Here is a 13,736-nt window from a genome sequence, read left to right on the forward strand (position 1 = left end):
CAGCCAGTGATGATAGGTAAGTGCTTCAGGGATTTGATGTCTGCTGAGCTCAGTGCCACTCTGGAAGCACTTTTCACAGTAATGCAGACACGTCACGATATTGGTCATGTCACTAAAGTCTTAAGTTTAAGACAACGGTGATACCAATTCCACAGTACTTACTTCCAGCTGCTCAGTATTTCTGCCCGTTGCCATAAGTAATTACACTTCCTTGCGCTGGTTTGAAATGGAGTAAATATTTTCTCTCAAATCCAAGTGTTTAGCTGTGTGGAAATCATTATTTCATCAGGTGATCGCTCAGATAACCCTGTTTGAGTTGTAGTAAGACGCCAGCACTGGGAGCGAGCATGCTGAGGTCAAGGCAGCGAGGTCAAGGCAGCATGCTCATGTGAGCCAGGTGACGGTGTGTCTCAGGTGGGCTGGAGGCACTCGCCAGTTGTGTGTGTGCTAGGGATTTTTGCTGCTGTCCCATGCTGATGGACACGCGTCACCTCTCATCTACTGGGTGGAAATGCAGAGTCTATTCCAGTGAGTCAGCCTGGTTTAGTGCTTCATTTGTGGAGCTGAAGTTCCTGTCATCTGGCTAAAAGTTTGATATTTTTTAAAAACTTAAAGTTTATTTTCAAATTTTTGATTTTTTAAAAGTTTATTTTTACTTTTGAGATTTTAAAATATTTTAAATTTTTAAGCTTATCTAATGGTCCTGGAGGTGACACGGTGATTCTCAGTACTTTTGTGTGGCTTAGTGTAAGGCGGAAACTGTGGTAGGAAACTCCTTCGACACAACCATGAGTACTTGGTAATCGTCTTTGTGCTGTAGCAGGAGCCACTCAGCGTTTCTCTCTGTACTTGAAAAATGCAATTTAAGACCCCGAGTCAGCATTTAACTCATTCAGAGAGAGCAGTGCTTGTTCCTTGTGGAGTGGTGCTTCACCGCTTTTGAGTGCGCTGCCTTCTAGCGTGCAGCGCCCGGCATCCGTCCTTACCTGCCTCCTGGCACTTAGTTCTGTTCCTTCTTGTCTTCGCTGTCATTCCCAGTATTGTGGTCTTGTTCAGTTCTAAAGCAGTGTGAGCAGCTGAAAGACGGTTACTGCTCAGAGCCGCCCCAGTGCGCGGTCGTCACCTCTGCAGCGCCGTCTCTGTTGCCTAGGCGTTCGCTTTGCTCCGGCGTGAGATTTGAGCACGCGTAGGACGAGCTGACATTGAAGGAACGAGGAATAAAGGTGAACAAAACCGCTGCTCTGTGTGTGAGTTCCACTTCATTTGAGTAGCAAAAAGCCAGCAACCCCAGGGAAAGAAAATACAGTGTATCGTAAATTACAGAAGTCACCCTAAAACTGTCCGGAAAGCGGCGAGCTGTAGCCCGTGCCGCGTGCCTCTCAGGCCACCCTCGTCACGAGTGGCCGGCTCGCTTCCCTGGGGCAGTGGGCGAGGGAAGCGTGTCACAGGTCAGCGACAGTTTTGTGAGCGGAGCGGTGTGGGCTAGAGGTTGCAGCGCCTCGCTGGCACCGCTGGCGGGCTGCGGCAGAGCCCGCGGCGCTCCCGCGGGACCTCTGACGCACAGGCCGGAGTACTCCGGAATCGCTCCAATGGAGTAAAGGCTAGACACACTTCGCTTTGTGTTTGTTACTCTGTCTTATCTGAAAGAGCTGCTCTGTACCCTATACTTTGCAAAGACCACATGAAAATAGTAAATTAGAGCCAGTGTCTCTCTTTTAGGGGTAAAGTTCATCTGTAATATCCTAATGACCCTGGAAACGTTTTCAGAGCTCTGTGAAGTAGCTCTGCAGTTCTGTATTTGGCTAGTATGACGCCACTACTTTCTCTGAAATGGAAATATGGATAGCGCGGATACACAGGAGGTTTTTTGTATTGCTGAATTCTCACAATAAACATTGTTCTGTGTTCTGGGGGGAAGCAGGAGGAGCGCGAAGATGAGCGTGGCTCTGTAGGTGATGTTTGGTGGATGCAGTTATGAGTCAAAGGAGGAGGGTGGGTGATGCTTCTTTACGCAGCGTGTACTATAGTCTGGCCTTCTGCCCCCGTGTCAGAATAGCGCAGGGCAATCCCTGCAGTCTGCTGTGACTTTGTGGTAACTCGCTTGGGTCGCCAGATCTTTGACCTGTCCTGCTATTTCTGAAGGGAGCTGTAACTTCCTGAACACCATTTCCCTTTTAGACTAGCCATCACAGATGGGTGTTTAGATTTTTACAGAGGATCTATGGGATTTTGGTCTTAATCTCTAATAAAATAAAAAAAAAAACTAAATCCCAACCACTGTAGCAAAGTTTGAGAACCTCTTTTCAACTTCAGTATATCCAGTGCAACAGAAATTCTCCTGGATTTCATGACCGTGGGACAGCTGCCAGTCTGCTAAAAAGCAGTTTTAAGACTGTCCTGCCTATGCTTCCACTGGACACAGAGGGCCTCGTTTGCTTGGCGTTTTTCCAAGCTGCCGACCCAAATGCCTGTCTCGAACACCAGTCTTTAAATTGGCTTCTGGAGAAAGTTGAGCTCCCTGCAGATGACTTGTGAGCTTAACCCACTGATGAAACAGCAGTGCTGCATGCAGGCCTTACACAGCAGGCACAAGGCTTTTTAGCCTGCCAGTTTTATGTAAGCTGGGTGACAAGTTGTGAGAGCAGACAGACAAACTCATTTTTCCGTGTGGAGTCCTAGAAGATGCATTCAGACACTGGGTGCCATGGGCTCGCGGGTGGTCGGCTTTGTGACGGCATGTGGTGCCGATTACCCTAGGTATTTTCCTGTTTTAATAACAAGAGATGAAATTATTGGAAGCACCAGCGTGAGGGTCTGTAGATGCTGACATGATTATTGGCCTCTTTCAGGAACCATAAAACCATGCCAAGTGTGTGGTACGCCTACTAAAAACCACAACGCAGGCCTGAAATTTTTTACATCGGCTGGCAGAAATCCCAGTTTTGTGGTTGTCAGTAAAGCTCCATGCATTATAAAAGATGGCCTTTTGGCAAGCGTATTTATTTCTCACCATTTCAGCTCAAGCATCCGCAAAATGGGTGTAGTTCTTACGTTGTGGAGTTGTAATATGAGCCAATTAATTAACATTCTGGATAGAAAAAGCTGTTCCTATGATAGTAAGTGCTATTCTGTTGTTTAATGGCTGCTTGATACTGTGGTGTTAACTTTTAAAAGATTTTTGTGCTTATTATAAAATTATTAAGGTTGGAAAAGACCTCTAGGATCATCAAGTCCTACCGTCAACCCAACACTACCATGCCTCCTACACCGTGCCCTGAAGTGCTGCATCTACACGTCTTTTAAATACCTCCAGGGATGGCAAAGAATCATTTTAGACAGCTAGGTCATCTGTTCTCCCTTTCTGTGCAGTCATTAAATAACGCCTCTCTTGTGTCTCACTAGGTATTGTGGAAGACTATAAACCACCGTTTTATGACTTGGTTCCAAACGATCCCAGTTTTGAAGACATGAGAAAAGTGGTCTGTGTAGATCAGCAAAGGCCGAACATTCCCAACAGATGGTTCTCAGACCCTGTAAGTGAGTGCACCGGTGGGTGGTTTGCAGAAGATACAAACTCACCTTTCTTCTTTTGAAATAGTCGTGGAAGTTATTTTCAGTGATCACCTGAAATGGAAGTGGTCTCGGTGCCGCTTCTCAGGAGCGTTACCCGCAAAGATTTCAGAAGCGTGCTGGCGTGTGTGAACCTGTGTCTCGGAGCAGGAGGAAAACACCACGAGCAAACTGAAGATTCTGAAGTCTGAGCTATTCACAGATTAGTCTTTTAGCAGCACGATTTAACAATAAGTAGTTTAAAGCTGCTCTTCCTATGTTGTTCTCTCTCTAAGGGGAGCTTTCTTTGAGGGCAGGGTAGCCTGCCTAGGCCTTTCAGCGGCTTATAAGCATGCAGATTTAGAACCGAATTTTGGTCTCTCTCCTGTGTACAGGATAAGGGACTGTTCCTTTTGAAAGGCTAGTGCTGAAGTTGATTTTTCATCATCAGAATCAGTCTGGACTCTTCGGGTTGAACAGCTGGTTTGTTACCGAAGCTGTGGAGATCTGTTTGGATCTGTATGGCGGGGAGGGCCAGCCAGGATGAGAAGTCCCGTCTGCGTGCTTTGGGTTGCAGAGCCGCGCTGTGCTGCCGCACGAGCCAGCTGTGAATCCCAGCCGTTTAAAGCTGCGCTGGACATGATGAAATCACAGGCAGAAAACCTCTACCTTCTCTGGCTTCCTTCGCTGATCTTGCAGTCAGTTTCATTGAAAAGAGATTCTGTGGAGTGTTTTCTTAATTAGAAAAAAACCTCAAACTCCATTGTTTAAAATTGCGGTAGCTTGTCACTCCAGTCGCCCATCGATTAGTTATTCTCTTGGTTTAACCATTTTATCTAACTTGCTTGTTCGGTTTTTTCCCCAGCACGTGAAAGCTGTATATTTGATAGATAAATAATAAACTCTGTGGACTCTGAAAATCAAGTATTAATAAGGCAATAAAACCTTATTGTGTTAGTGCCGATCCCAATCTAGTGGTTTCTTGGCTTGTGATTTGTGTACTTATGTTGTGTGTTGTTTTTTATTCTTTTCCCAGACATTAACATCTCTTGCCAAGCTGATGAAAGAATGCTGGTATCAAAATCCATCAGCGAGACTAACAGCCCTGCGAATCAAAAAGACTTTGACCAAAATTGATAATTCCTTAGATAAACTGAAAGCTGACTGTTGACCTTCTTCTCGTGGTGCTCTCCTGATAGGAAGGCATTTGTCTGGTTCAGAAGTAGTCTGGCCAGACGGTTTATACGATTGGTCCCCATGTGGCTACTTACAGAGGCAGAAGTTCTTACCAAGCCCACCTGTTTGGGAGACATCGGAACCGTATGGACTTTGCTCAGTGACTACAATGGGCATTTCACAAATGGTCAAGCTATAAGGACTCAACGCTGGATGTACTGTTGCAAAGGTAGTGGCCTGAAGGAAGACAGAGAAATCCTAAGACAAGATCAGGGCATTAAATAATGGCTTTGAACAGCTTTTTCTTTTATTTTTTTTTAATTCTCCTAATCACTCCCAGGGTGAACACATGGAAGTGGTAATTTTAATCAGCAATATTGCCTGTGCTTCTCTTCTTTATTGCACTAGGAATTCTTTGCATTCCTTACTTGCACTGTCACTGTTAATTTTAATGACATGACTTGCCAAAAATATGATTGGCTGTATACTACATTGATCTATGCCTGAGTAATAGGAAATGAATTTGGTAAACTGAAAATGTAACTGTCAGATTTTAGCTGCATTTTACATGTGTACTGATGTTTACAATAATGCTGAACATTAGGAATTTCTCGTTTATACAAAACTTGCAAATTATTTATTACTAGTGCACTTGCCAGTTTTTTAAACTGTAAAATAAGTGCATAAAGTTAAAGCTTATTTTTATGTGGCCTCTTTCATGATTTCTTACACAGACGTTTTTGTAACACAATATAACCTGAAACATAAATTGTTTTCTGTATTATCATATTACAACCCGATAGTCACATTTTAAGTGCTTCACATTTGTAAGTGTGTGGTCTGTAACATATTTTCAGTTCAAATACGGAACATATATATAGCCATTACCCACATGACGTTGTGTCTAGTATCTTACTGATCTAGAAGAGGAAAGCAGTGGAGGAATTAACTAGAATTTTAGGTCATGAATGCTGTGGGGAAAATGCATTTTATTTCTTCTAAGCTATATAATATGCATTTAAACTCTGCCAGAAAAAATAACTATTTTGTTTTAATCTACTTTTTCTATTTAGTAGTTATTTGTATAAATTAAATAGAATGTTTTCAAGTCAAACAAAAGAGTGTTTTAGTTCTCTTACTGCCTGTTAGTGCAAAGGTATACTAATGCAGCAGTGGGTCTCTCCAGTCATACGTGCGCAGGTGGATAGAGCTGGTCCAGGTCAATACTGGGTGGAACACCAAGGTACGGAGGCTGTTAACAGTTGTTTGTCTGGCTGTGTTTTTCCTCTGCTGAACTGGATCCCAAAATAGTACAGCAGGGAGCTGGTGTACGCTCTTTGGACGTGACGCCAACCACATCCACGCAGACCTCTGGGAGCGTGTCTTGCAGAAGAGGTGTGTTATCCCCTAGCCCTGTGGGGAAGGATTCAACTTTGTACCCAGAGAACTGTTTTCTCTGCCTGTACCTCTTGATACTCTCATCTTACTCGTTATGCCAAGTGGAAGAGTAACTAGGAAGCGACAGTGCCCTTTCATCCTTGGAAAAAAACTCCTTTATTCATGGGCTTGAAATCCTCCAGGAGATCTAAGGACCTGGATAGTAATTAGCCATTTGGACATGTTTCCTCTCTGGCTTAAAAAATTTCTCTGAGATTCCCTTCTGTGCTTTAAGTCTGACGAATTCTGCTCTTCTGTTTCTCTGACTCTTCCTTCTCAGCCCCGGTCTTCCTTGCCCTACTCCGGCCAAGCGGCCTGCCTTTTTTTTTTTTTCCACATTTCTAGCGTAGAGATTAGCAGCCAGGTTTGTGGGACAGGCCCTGCGTGGGGCCGAGGGACTGTAGGGTACAATAGCTCTGCAGAGCAGGCTGGGTTGGTACCAGTTGGTAGGTCTCTTAATTACACTTGATGAGAATCTGAGCCGATCCAGTACTGCAAAAAGCATACGAAAAGTGGGATCTGATTAATACTTATTGTTAGTTTTTATTAGGAAGTCAAAGGCTCAGTTGCCTGAATGCATTCTGGTTTGCTTTAAACTGGCTTGTGTACGTGAAGCTCGCTGGGGTAAGTTAAACAGCTGCAGCCCAGGAGGGACAGTGTTTCAGCAGCGACGCGAGCAGATCGGTCTGTTGGACTAAAGACACTGTACGAGTGCGAGGAGGTACTGACAGTTACAGCTGCAAGACAAGTAGCTGTGCTAGCGATAATTTCCTGATAGAGCACTGCCTGAAGTTCTGTAGTTCTAGGTGCCTGGTGCACGCACGCAAATGCGTGTTTCTTTGTTTGTGTGATGAAACAGGCATCGGTATTTAAAACAACTGGGAAGTGAGGCAACCTGCTTTCAGAGGTCCCAGGCTGCCGCAGTGCTCGGGGGTGAGGGCAGCTGGGGGTGTCTGGGCAGCGGAGGGGAGGGGGAGGTAGCTCTACCGACAGGGTCAGAGCCGGAGGAGACAGCTCAGTGCACAGGGTGAGTCTGGAGTGGATGGTTAGGTTTTTTACTTTGGGTTTCCACAGCTCCAGCATTTTTCAGTGCAGGTGTTGGAGAAGAGAGACAATCTGTCATGCTGATGATTAATAACAATTCTGCCGTGTTGGCTGAATTTAGCTCAAATGCGAACATGCTGAGTCACAGCATCTTGCTAGGTACTAGGGAAGACGGTCACGCTTAATACTTGATCCATCTCTTCTTTGCACTGTAGCATGTTCTGACAAGTACTGTGTATGTAGAAGAACCACATGACTTAAGGTTGGAAACAGCTCCGTGTACTCCACAGCGGTTTACTCTGTCTCTGAAGATCTGTGTTTTCTGACCGCAGCGCTGGGTAGCGGTCTGTTAGCTGTGCTGGGACTGGTTGGCATCCCACAGGATGCAGGGCTTGCAGCAAGGGGGTGCACAGTTCTCCAGGGCACTCTTCCGGGCTCCGGGAACTGCTGGGCCCCTCTTAGCTGGGATACAGATTTGGCTGAGGAACTCTAGCATTAATTAAAACTGGAGTCTTGGCTCTCCGTGTCTATAAAGCAGGGAAAACCAGCTAAAGGATAGAAGCACAAACTCTAAAAACACCCCATGATATCCCATTTATCCCGTGTTAGGTAAAGAAGATTATCCAAGCAAGCTACTGACAGGGTAAAAAAAAGTCTGCCCAGTGCTGGGACTCCTGGGCTCTCATCAATGTGCTAGCCAGGGGCATTTTAGTTGGTGCTGCTCTCGTAGCTTCCTCTTGCCTATCAAAACATCCAGGGATTATTTCAAACCAAATTCACATTCATGCTCTGCTAATGAAGTATTTTTGGTCCAGGCTTTGACTGAACTATTTGAAATGCTAACTCATTTTTTTTTTTTTAATTAGGTGAGTATTTGGCAAACTTCAATCAGGAAAATTGAGTGGAAAATAATCATAAGATGTAATTTCTTATTTCTGGACTGAGGGATAAGTCATTCAGGACTGTGCTTTTCTAATGTATAATTGCTGCTGAGGGTAGTCAGGGTCCACGCTTTCAAAAATCAGCAGAAGTAGCAGTGTTCTTGGGAACTAGAGGGTGGTGCACCTGGGAGCAGAGAAGGAGAAGCTCAGTGATAGTCAGTGAGGGATTATCTGTGGTCTGTGTTAATTAACCTCATTTTCAAGTGTCTGGGCAGTCAGAGGTGAAAATCTGTTGCTGCTTTTCCCCTCAAGGTGTCCAGGCTTGGGCAGTGGGGGAGAGTTTGCAAGTGATGTACGTGAAGGTAACACCCCCCACCTCCCACGCTGTTTTTCCAGCATGTTTATTAATTGACTTTCATCTAGTACACCCATAAAATCTAATCTTCTAAAGAGATTTGGAATGCTTATATATAATCCGCTGCATTAAGGGAGTCACTGCATTTATTACTATGGAGATGGCACAAGCAGTTCTATAGGTGAAGTTGAATTATCCATGAGTCTGGCAGATTTGCACTGTACACAGCCAGTATGGGTCTGGGGTGCTGTCATCCGAAATGGGCCTGGCCGTGTGTCAGAGCCCTAGTAAGGGGAGGCCCTGCGTGTAAGATAGATAAATAAAATGGTGCATCGGCGCACGAGTAGCGCTGTGGCTGCGCTATCCTGTCGATAGGTGGGACCACCTGTGGCTGTAGGAGGAAGGCCGGGCAAAAACCAGGGGTACTTTAGATTTGGGGGGGTTGTTGCTTTTTGTTTGGATTTCTCTTTTTTCCCCCCTGTGCAGAAGGCTTGTTTATTATGGGTTAGGAGTACGTTGCACTTTGACGGGTGTCCTGGGAACAGCTGCCTAAAGCAGCCCGTGGCCAGCAACTCATGTTAGTGTCGCTGTAGCGAAGTCACTGAAGGCTTCCTCCCACTTGTCTGTAACTTCCCTTGTGGGCCTTCTGTGCTAGAATTTTCCATGAAAAATCCATATCAAGCCTTCCAGAATTTTTCTGTTCACCTGGACTAAACTATTTTGGTAGGGAGGGACAAGGAGCAATTCTCTTCCCTGCGGGGCGAAATGTCTGCTGTGCAACAAGATCAGCCATGGCGCAGCGGTTGGCGTTGGAGAAGGGAAACAAAGGTGTTACCGGTGCTGTTCCTTGTATGTAGAGAGAAGTTTAACTTTTTCTCAAACACATTTTTACATTTTAAAACTCAGGTTGGTGTGGGAAAAGTAAGCATTTTATCAAATGTGGAGTTAATGATGTACTGTGACAGATGCCCTCAACTGGGAACAGCACATCTGCTTTATCCCCAGTTAGAAGGAAAAAAACCACCACCCTTCCAGTGCCTGAACCAAGAAACCATGCCAAGACAGAAGCCAAAGCATGCCAGGAAAAACGAAGCACAGCCGTACGTGGTTCACGTCAGTCTCCGCCTGTTACGGTGGAAGAGGGGCTGCGAGAGGAACCTCGTGCTCATGGAGGAGAAGCTGGGACCTCGGCGCAAAGTGCAGCTTCTCACTGATAATGGGCTCGTTTCACTACCTACAGATCCTGCGTGGTGGAAAGCCGTATGAAGTCTGCCGAAGGGATCTTCCCAAGGGGTATGGGACGTGTGCTTGCTGTTCTGTACCAGCCAGACTGCTTTGAGGTCCGGGAACGTGATCCTCCTGGGGATGGTGGCCTGTAACACGATACACCAAAGTGCCTGCCAGATCTCAGACTTGGGAGACCTAGTTTTCTAATGTGGGTTTGTTTTTTGGGTTTTTTTGGGGGGTTTGTTTTTTTAAAAAAAACTGTCCCCTTTTCCACCACAGTTGTTGCCATGTGTTGTTCTGTGTGTAGTGGAATGTGTCCCAGCAGCATGTCTAAAGCTGGGGCAGAGCATCATGAGAGCTGGTGTACACACACCCTGTCCTCCACTCTGGCATAGCTCCTCAGGACTCTATTTATACTTACAGATCTAATAAATATCTTCGCTTGTTCTCAACCAAAACGTTCCTACCTCGCATCCATGGCCAGCGGACGGTGCTGTGCAGCCCTGTCAGGCTGCGCTTTCCCCCTGCACTGGCACGAGGCAGGGTTACACCAGAGAGGGAGGCAGGCGGCGGCTGCTGCGCTGCTGGGGGGCACAGGCCGAGCGCTCGCCGTGGGCCGAGCGTGTCCCAGACGGGGAGTGGGGAAGCACCCTGCGGCTCCCTCCCCCCCGCCGGGCGCTCGCCCGTCGGTGGGGTGTCAGCGCACACCTCAAAGCATGCTGAGGGTTTGTACCGGGGTTTTCCATCTTTGTGGACTGCACAAGCGATGAAGCAGCAGGTGATGCGAGGTGGATTTTTAAAATTGCCTAATATTAAGGTTGGACTAGATGATCCCTGAGGTCCCTTCCAACCTGTGATTCTGTGATTAATAATTACTAACTTGTCTTTCCAGCTGCAGTCCCCACCAAAACACTGACCACCTTTCCCAGTGCAACAGCTGTCACAGAAGCCCTGAACTCCTAAAATCAACAACATTCAGGTAGTAGCGTCAATTTTAGCAAGTCCGTGGGTTTGTTACTATGCTACAATCTGTTCCTTTCAAAAAACAAAAAGCTGATGCTGTGTTCAGCTTCAACACCTGTATTTTTTTTCTTGTAGGCATCTTGGAAAGCTTAATTTTTGTTTTTTGGGTGGCTTTCACAGCATATAGAAGAAGCCAGCACACTCTGACCTCATGAGGCAAGAGGAAGAGGCAGAGTGCACTGGTAGCACTGCGCTGCTGTCAGGTCAGTTCCGAAGCTAATGCTGCGCTCTGTAGTTGCATCTTCCTAATGATTTAAAAACATGGGAGTGCCTTAGTGGAGTAAGACTGCAATCTTCATCTCTTGTCAGTCTACAAGTGAGAAATGGAGATCTAACCCTGGGAGTCACTTGAGGATTTTACCTGGTTTCCATGCTTTTCTAACCATGTAACTCCGGCAAGAGCTTGTAAACGTGCTGTGACAGCTCACCAGGGTGTGGGACATCTGAGAGCTGCACTGCTCGTCGGGCTCAGTGTGCCAGTGTGCCTTTGGTCTGGGTGTTCGTGCACGCAACCCTGGGAGCTTCATTGCCGTGGCTGGAGATCTGGTGGAAGTCACAGGTTACGGGGTTTCTCAAAGGCAACGATTATATGGGTGTCTCCGCAGCCCTGGGAAGCCCTGCTGGGCGTTCTGCGTGCTCGTTCCCGCAGCAGCCAGCCTGCGTGGCCTTGCAGGTGTCGCACTGGTTATTGAAGGATGGATGGTGTCCCGCAGCGCTGAGCCCCCGCTGGGCCCGCAGTCTGTGGGGCGGGTGCCTCGCCCCTTCGCAGGGCTGCGCCAGTGCCCGTCCTGCCCCGCTCCCCTCCGGCCCCATCCCTGCCCAGTCCTTCCCTCCGCGCCGGCCCTGGCTGTGCTGGAGCCCCGCCTGCCGCCGCTTCCACCTCCTCGTTCCCAAACTCCCCCTCTGTCCCTTCCTCGCCCGCTTGTCCCGGCGGAGGGACAGCTTCTTCTCAAGGGCAACGCCCCAGGCCGTGCCCACCTTCCTCTCACCGCTGTGAACTGCTCCTCTTCCTCTGGGGTCAGAGACAAGCTGTGCGCCAGCTGTGCTAGAAGGAGATCAGGCTCAGCTAGGCCAGGGATGTTTTTGATAGGAGATGTTAAAACCTGCAGTCAATTTCTTCTCATGGTAAAAGATCATGACACACTCGGCTGACGCTTGATGGCTGTCGCTAAGTGGATCTAAGGACTTTGTAGCACGCCGATCTCTTCCCCTATAGGTCTCTGCAGCAGTGTTCTCCATTTTTCACCATCCAAAAAACCCCAAATATTATAAATATTTCAGCTTCATGGCATAGATCTTTTTCATTCTTGGAACGTTCTCCTGGAAAACCTGGAGCCTTAAAATGTGGCATCTACCAAAGGCGGTGGGGGATAGCGAACTGATGGATGCTAGCCAGGAATTTTATTCTAAAAATTTGCAAAAATAGCTATTGCGTTACGTTGTGTACCTCCAATAAAGAGAACGTATGTTTAACATAAGTGTTAAAAAGAAGGAAATAGAAGGGTCTAAAAGGAAGTTTGTAAGAATTGTGGAACTGCTTGCAAAGGAAAACTTAGCATAGCTCGGTATGCAAAGAAGTTGCAAAATGAGGGGAAAATCATGCCTTTTGTCTGCCCATTTATCCTTCTCTGGTTATTTGCTGTATGTGGATCTTGCAATCTTTAATGCATGGAGTTAAAAATAGCTTAATGTTTGTCAGACGCTCGAGCTGTTTAAGAAACGTGGAACACAAGCAGTGGTGTTCTGTGGCAGGAGTTCAAGCACTGAACGTCCGCTTTAGACGATGCCGTGCCTAAACCCTGCAGCGGGCGATTGATACCGTGGCTAGAGTTCGAACAATTGTATTGAAAACAAGCTGGTAACTGTGACAAATTTACTATGACAAAACTCTTGTAATGAAATTCTGTGTGAATTTAAAATACATGACTACCAAGTTCATTGGGAGAAAAAACATTAACAGTAAAAAAAAAAAAAGTGTTTTACTGTTTCTAATTGCCCACTGAAATGAGATAATCTTAAACTGTGTTTTCTCTGCAAGCACCTTTCTTAAAAATTGCCTGAGAAATGTTCTTAGTGTCTCCTGCTCTGGTTTGTGAGGATCTCGGTTACAGTGGAAGCCTTTAGGGAAAGGGCCCTTTCCTTTACTTCCTGCCCTTTGTTTCTTTGGCTGTTTCCAGCAGTTACCAGCGGATGGTTCAGTCTTCCTTTTGCTGTTCCTGGGGAATCTCTTCTCATCTCGCCCCCCCAGGAGATGGCTCTGACACGGGCCACCAGGAACTCCCCGTAGGAAGCACTGAACAAGCCCTGACGGCTCAGGCACCCCGCCCTGATCCAGAGCCCAGGACTGCTGTTATCAAAGGGGTGGGAAGAGCAAAACGGTGCGTTCTTGTCCATGCCATTATAGAAACGACTGGCGAGGGCGCCGTTTCAGGAGGTCTCTAGCAACCGTCATCCTCCGAGCAGTGCTCTCTCTGCCTCTGGTAGTTAATGGATGTCAGGTCAAGCCCTCGCTGTGTTAGGTCAGGCACAAAGCAGAACATAAGCTAAACATCTGGCCTGGGCTTAGTTTGTGTCGTGCTTAACGCTGCAGGAGGCAACAAAGAGGAGCCCAGACCAAGCACCTGAGTCGGCAGCTTCGTCCCGCGTGGGCTCAGCCGCTGTCTCAGCGCTGGCAGCACCGCGAGGAGGAGGAAGGCAGGGGCAGGTGAGAAGGCGGCGCCGGCAGCGCTGGGATGGCGAGAGGAGGGCAGTGCCCGTGATGCCGAGAACGGAGGTAGGGAGCAGAGGTGCAGTCCCAGTGAACTGCATTTTTTAATTACACTAATGCTCGCTCTTAGACACTCCTTATGTCTGGATGATGCTAAAAAATTCCAAGTTCCATTGTTACCCCCCTCACCAAAAAGGCGCCTGCTTTTATTAATGTGAACTCTTCAATAGATGTGTGGGCTACTGTTTAGCAGATTTCAGAGCTGTAGAAAGCAGCCTGGCAGGGTGTGTGTGGGGGGGTGTGACTAAGGAATTGTAAAACGGTTCTTGGAACAGTT

General features: G+C 47.0%; 1 protein-coding gene across 3 annotated transcripts in view; it reads left to right on the forward strand.

Annotated features, from left to right (window-relative positions):
* ACVR1 (activin A receptor type 1) overlaps positions 1 to 10,127 on the forward strand; it is a 70,370-nt gene extending 60,243 nt beyond the window's left edge. For all 3 annotated transcript variants that reach the window (XM_075092700.1, XM_075092701.1, XM_075092699.1), the window contains 2 exons: positions 3,403 to 3,533; positions 4,586 to 10,127. In XM_075092700.1, the coding sequence (XP_074948801.1) occupies positions 3,403 to 3,533; positions 4,586 to 4,720 (266 nt within the window). In that variant the 3' untranslated portion in view covers positions 4,721 to 10,127. The remainder of the gene's footprint in view (positions 1 to 3,402; positions 3,534 to 4,585) is intronic.
* Positions 10,128 to 13,736: the final 3,609 nt, after the last annotated feature.

This window comes from Phalacrocorax aristotelis, chromosome 5, assembly GCF_949628215.1.
Source record: "Phalacrocorax aristotelis chromosome 5, bGulAri2.1, whole genome shotgun sequence".
NCBI classification, from domain to species: domain Eukaryota; kingdom Metazoa; phylum Chordata; class Aves; order Suliformes; family Phalacrocoracidae; genus Phalacrocorax; species Phalacrocorax aristotelis.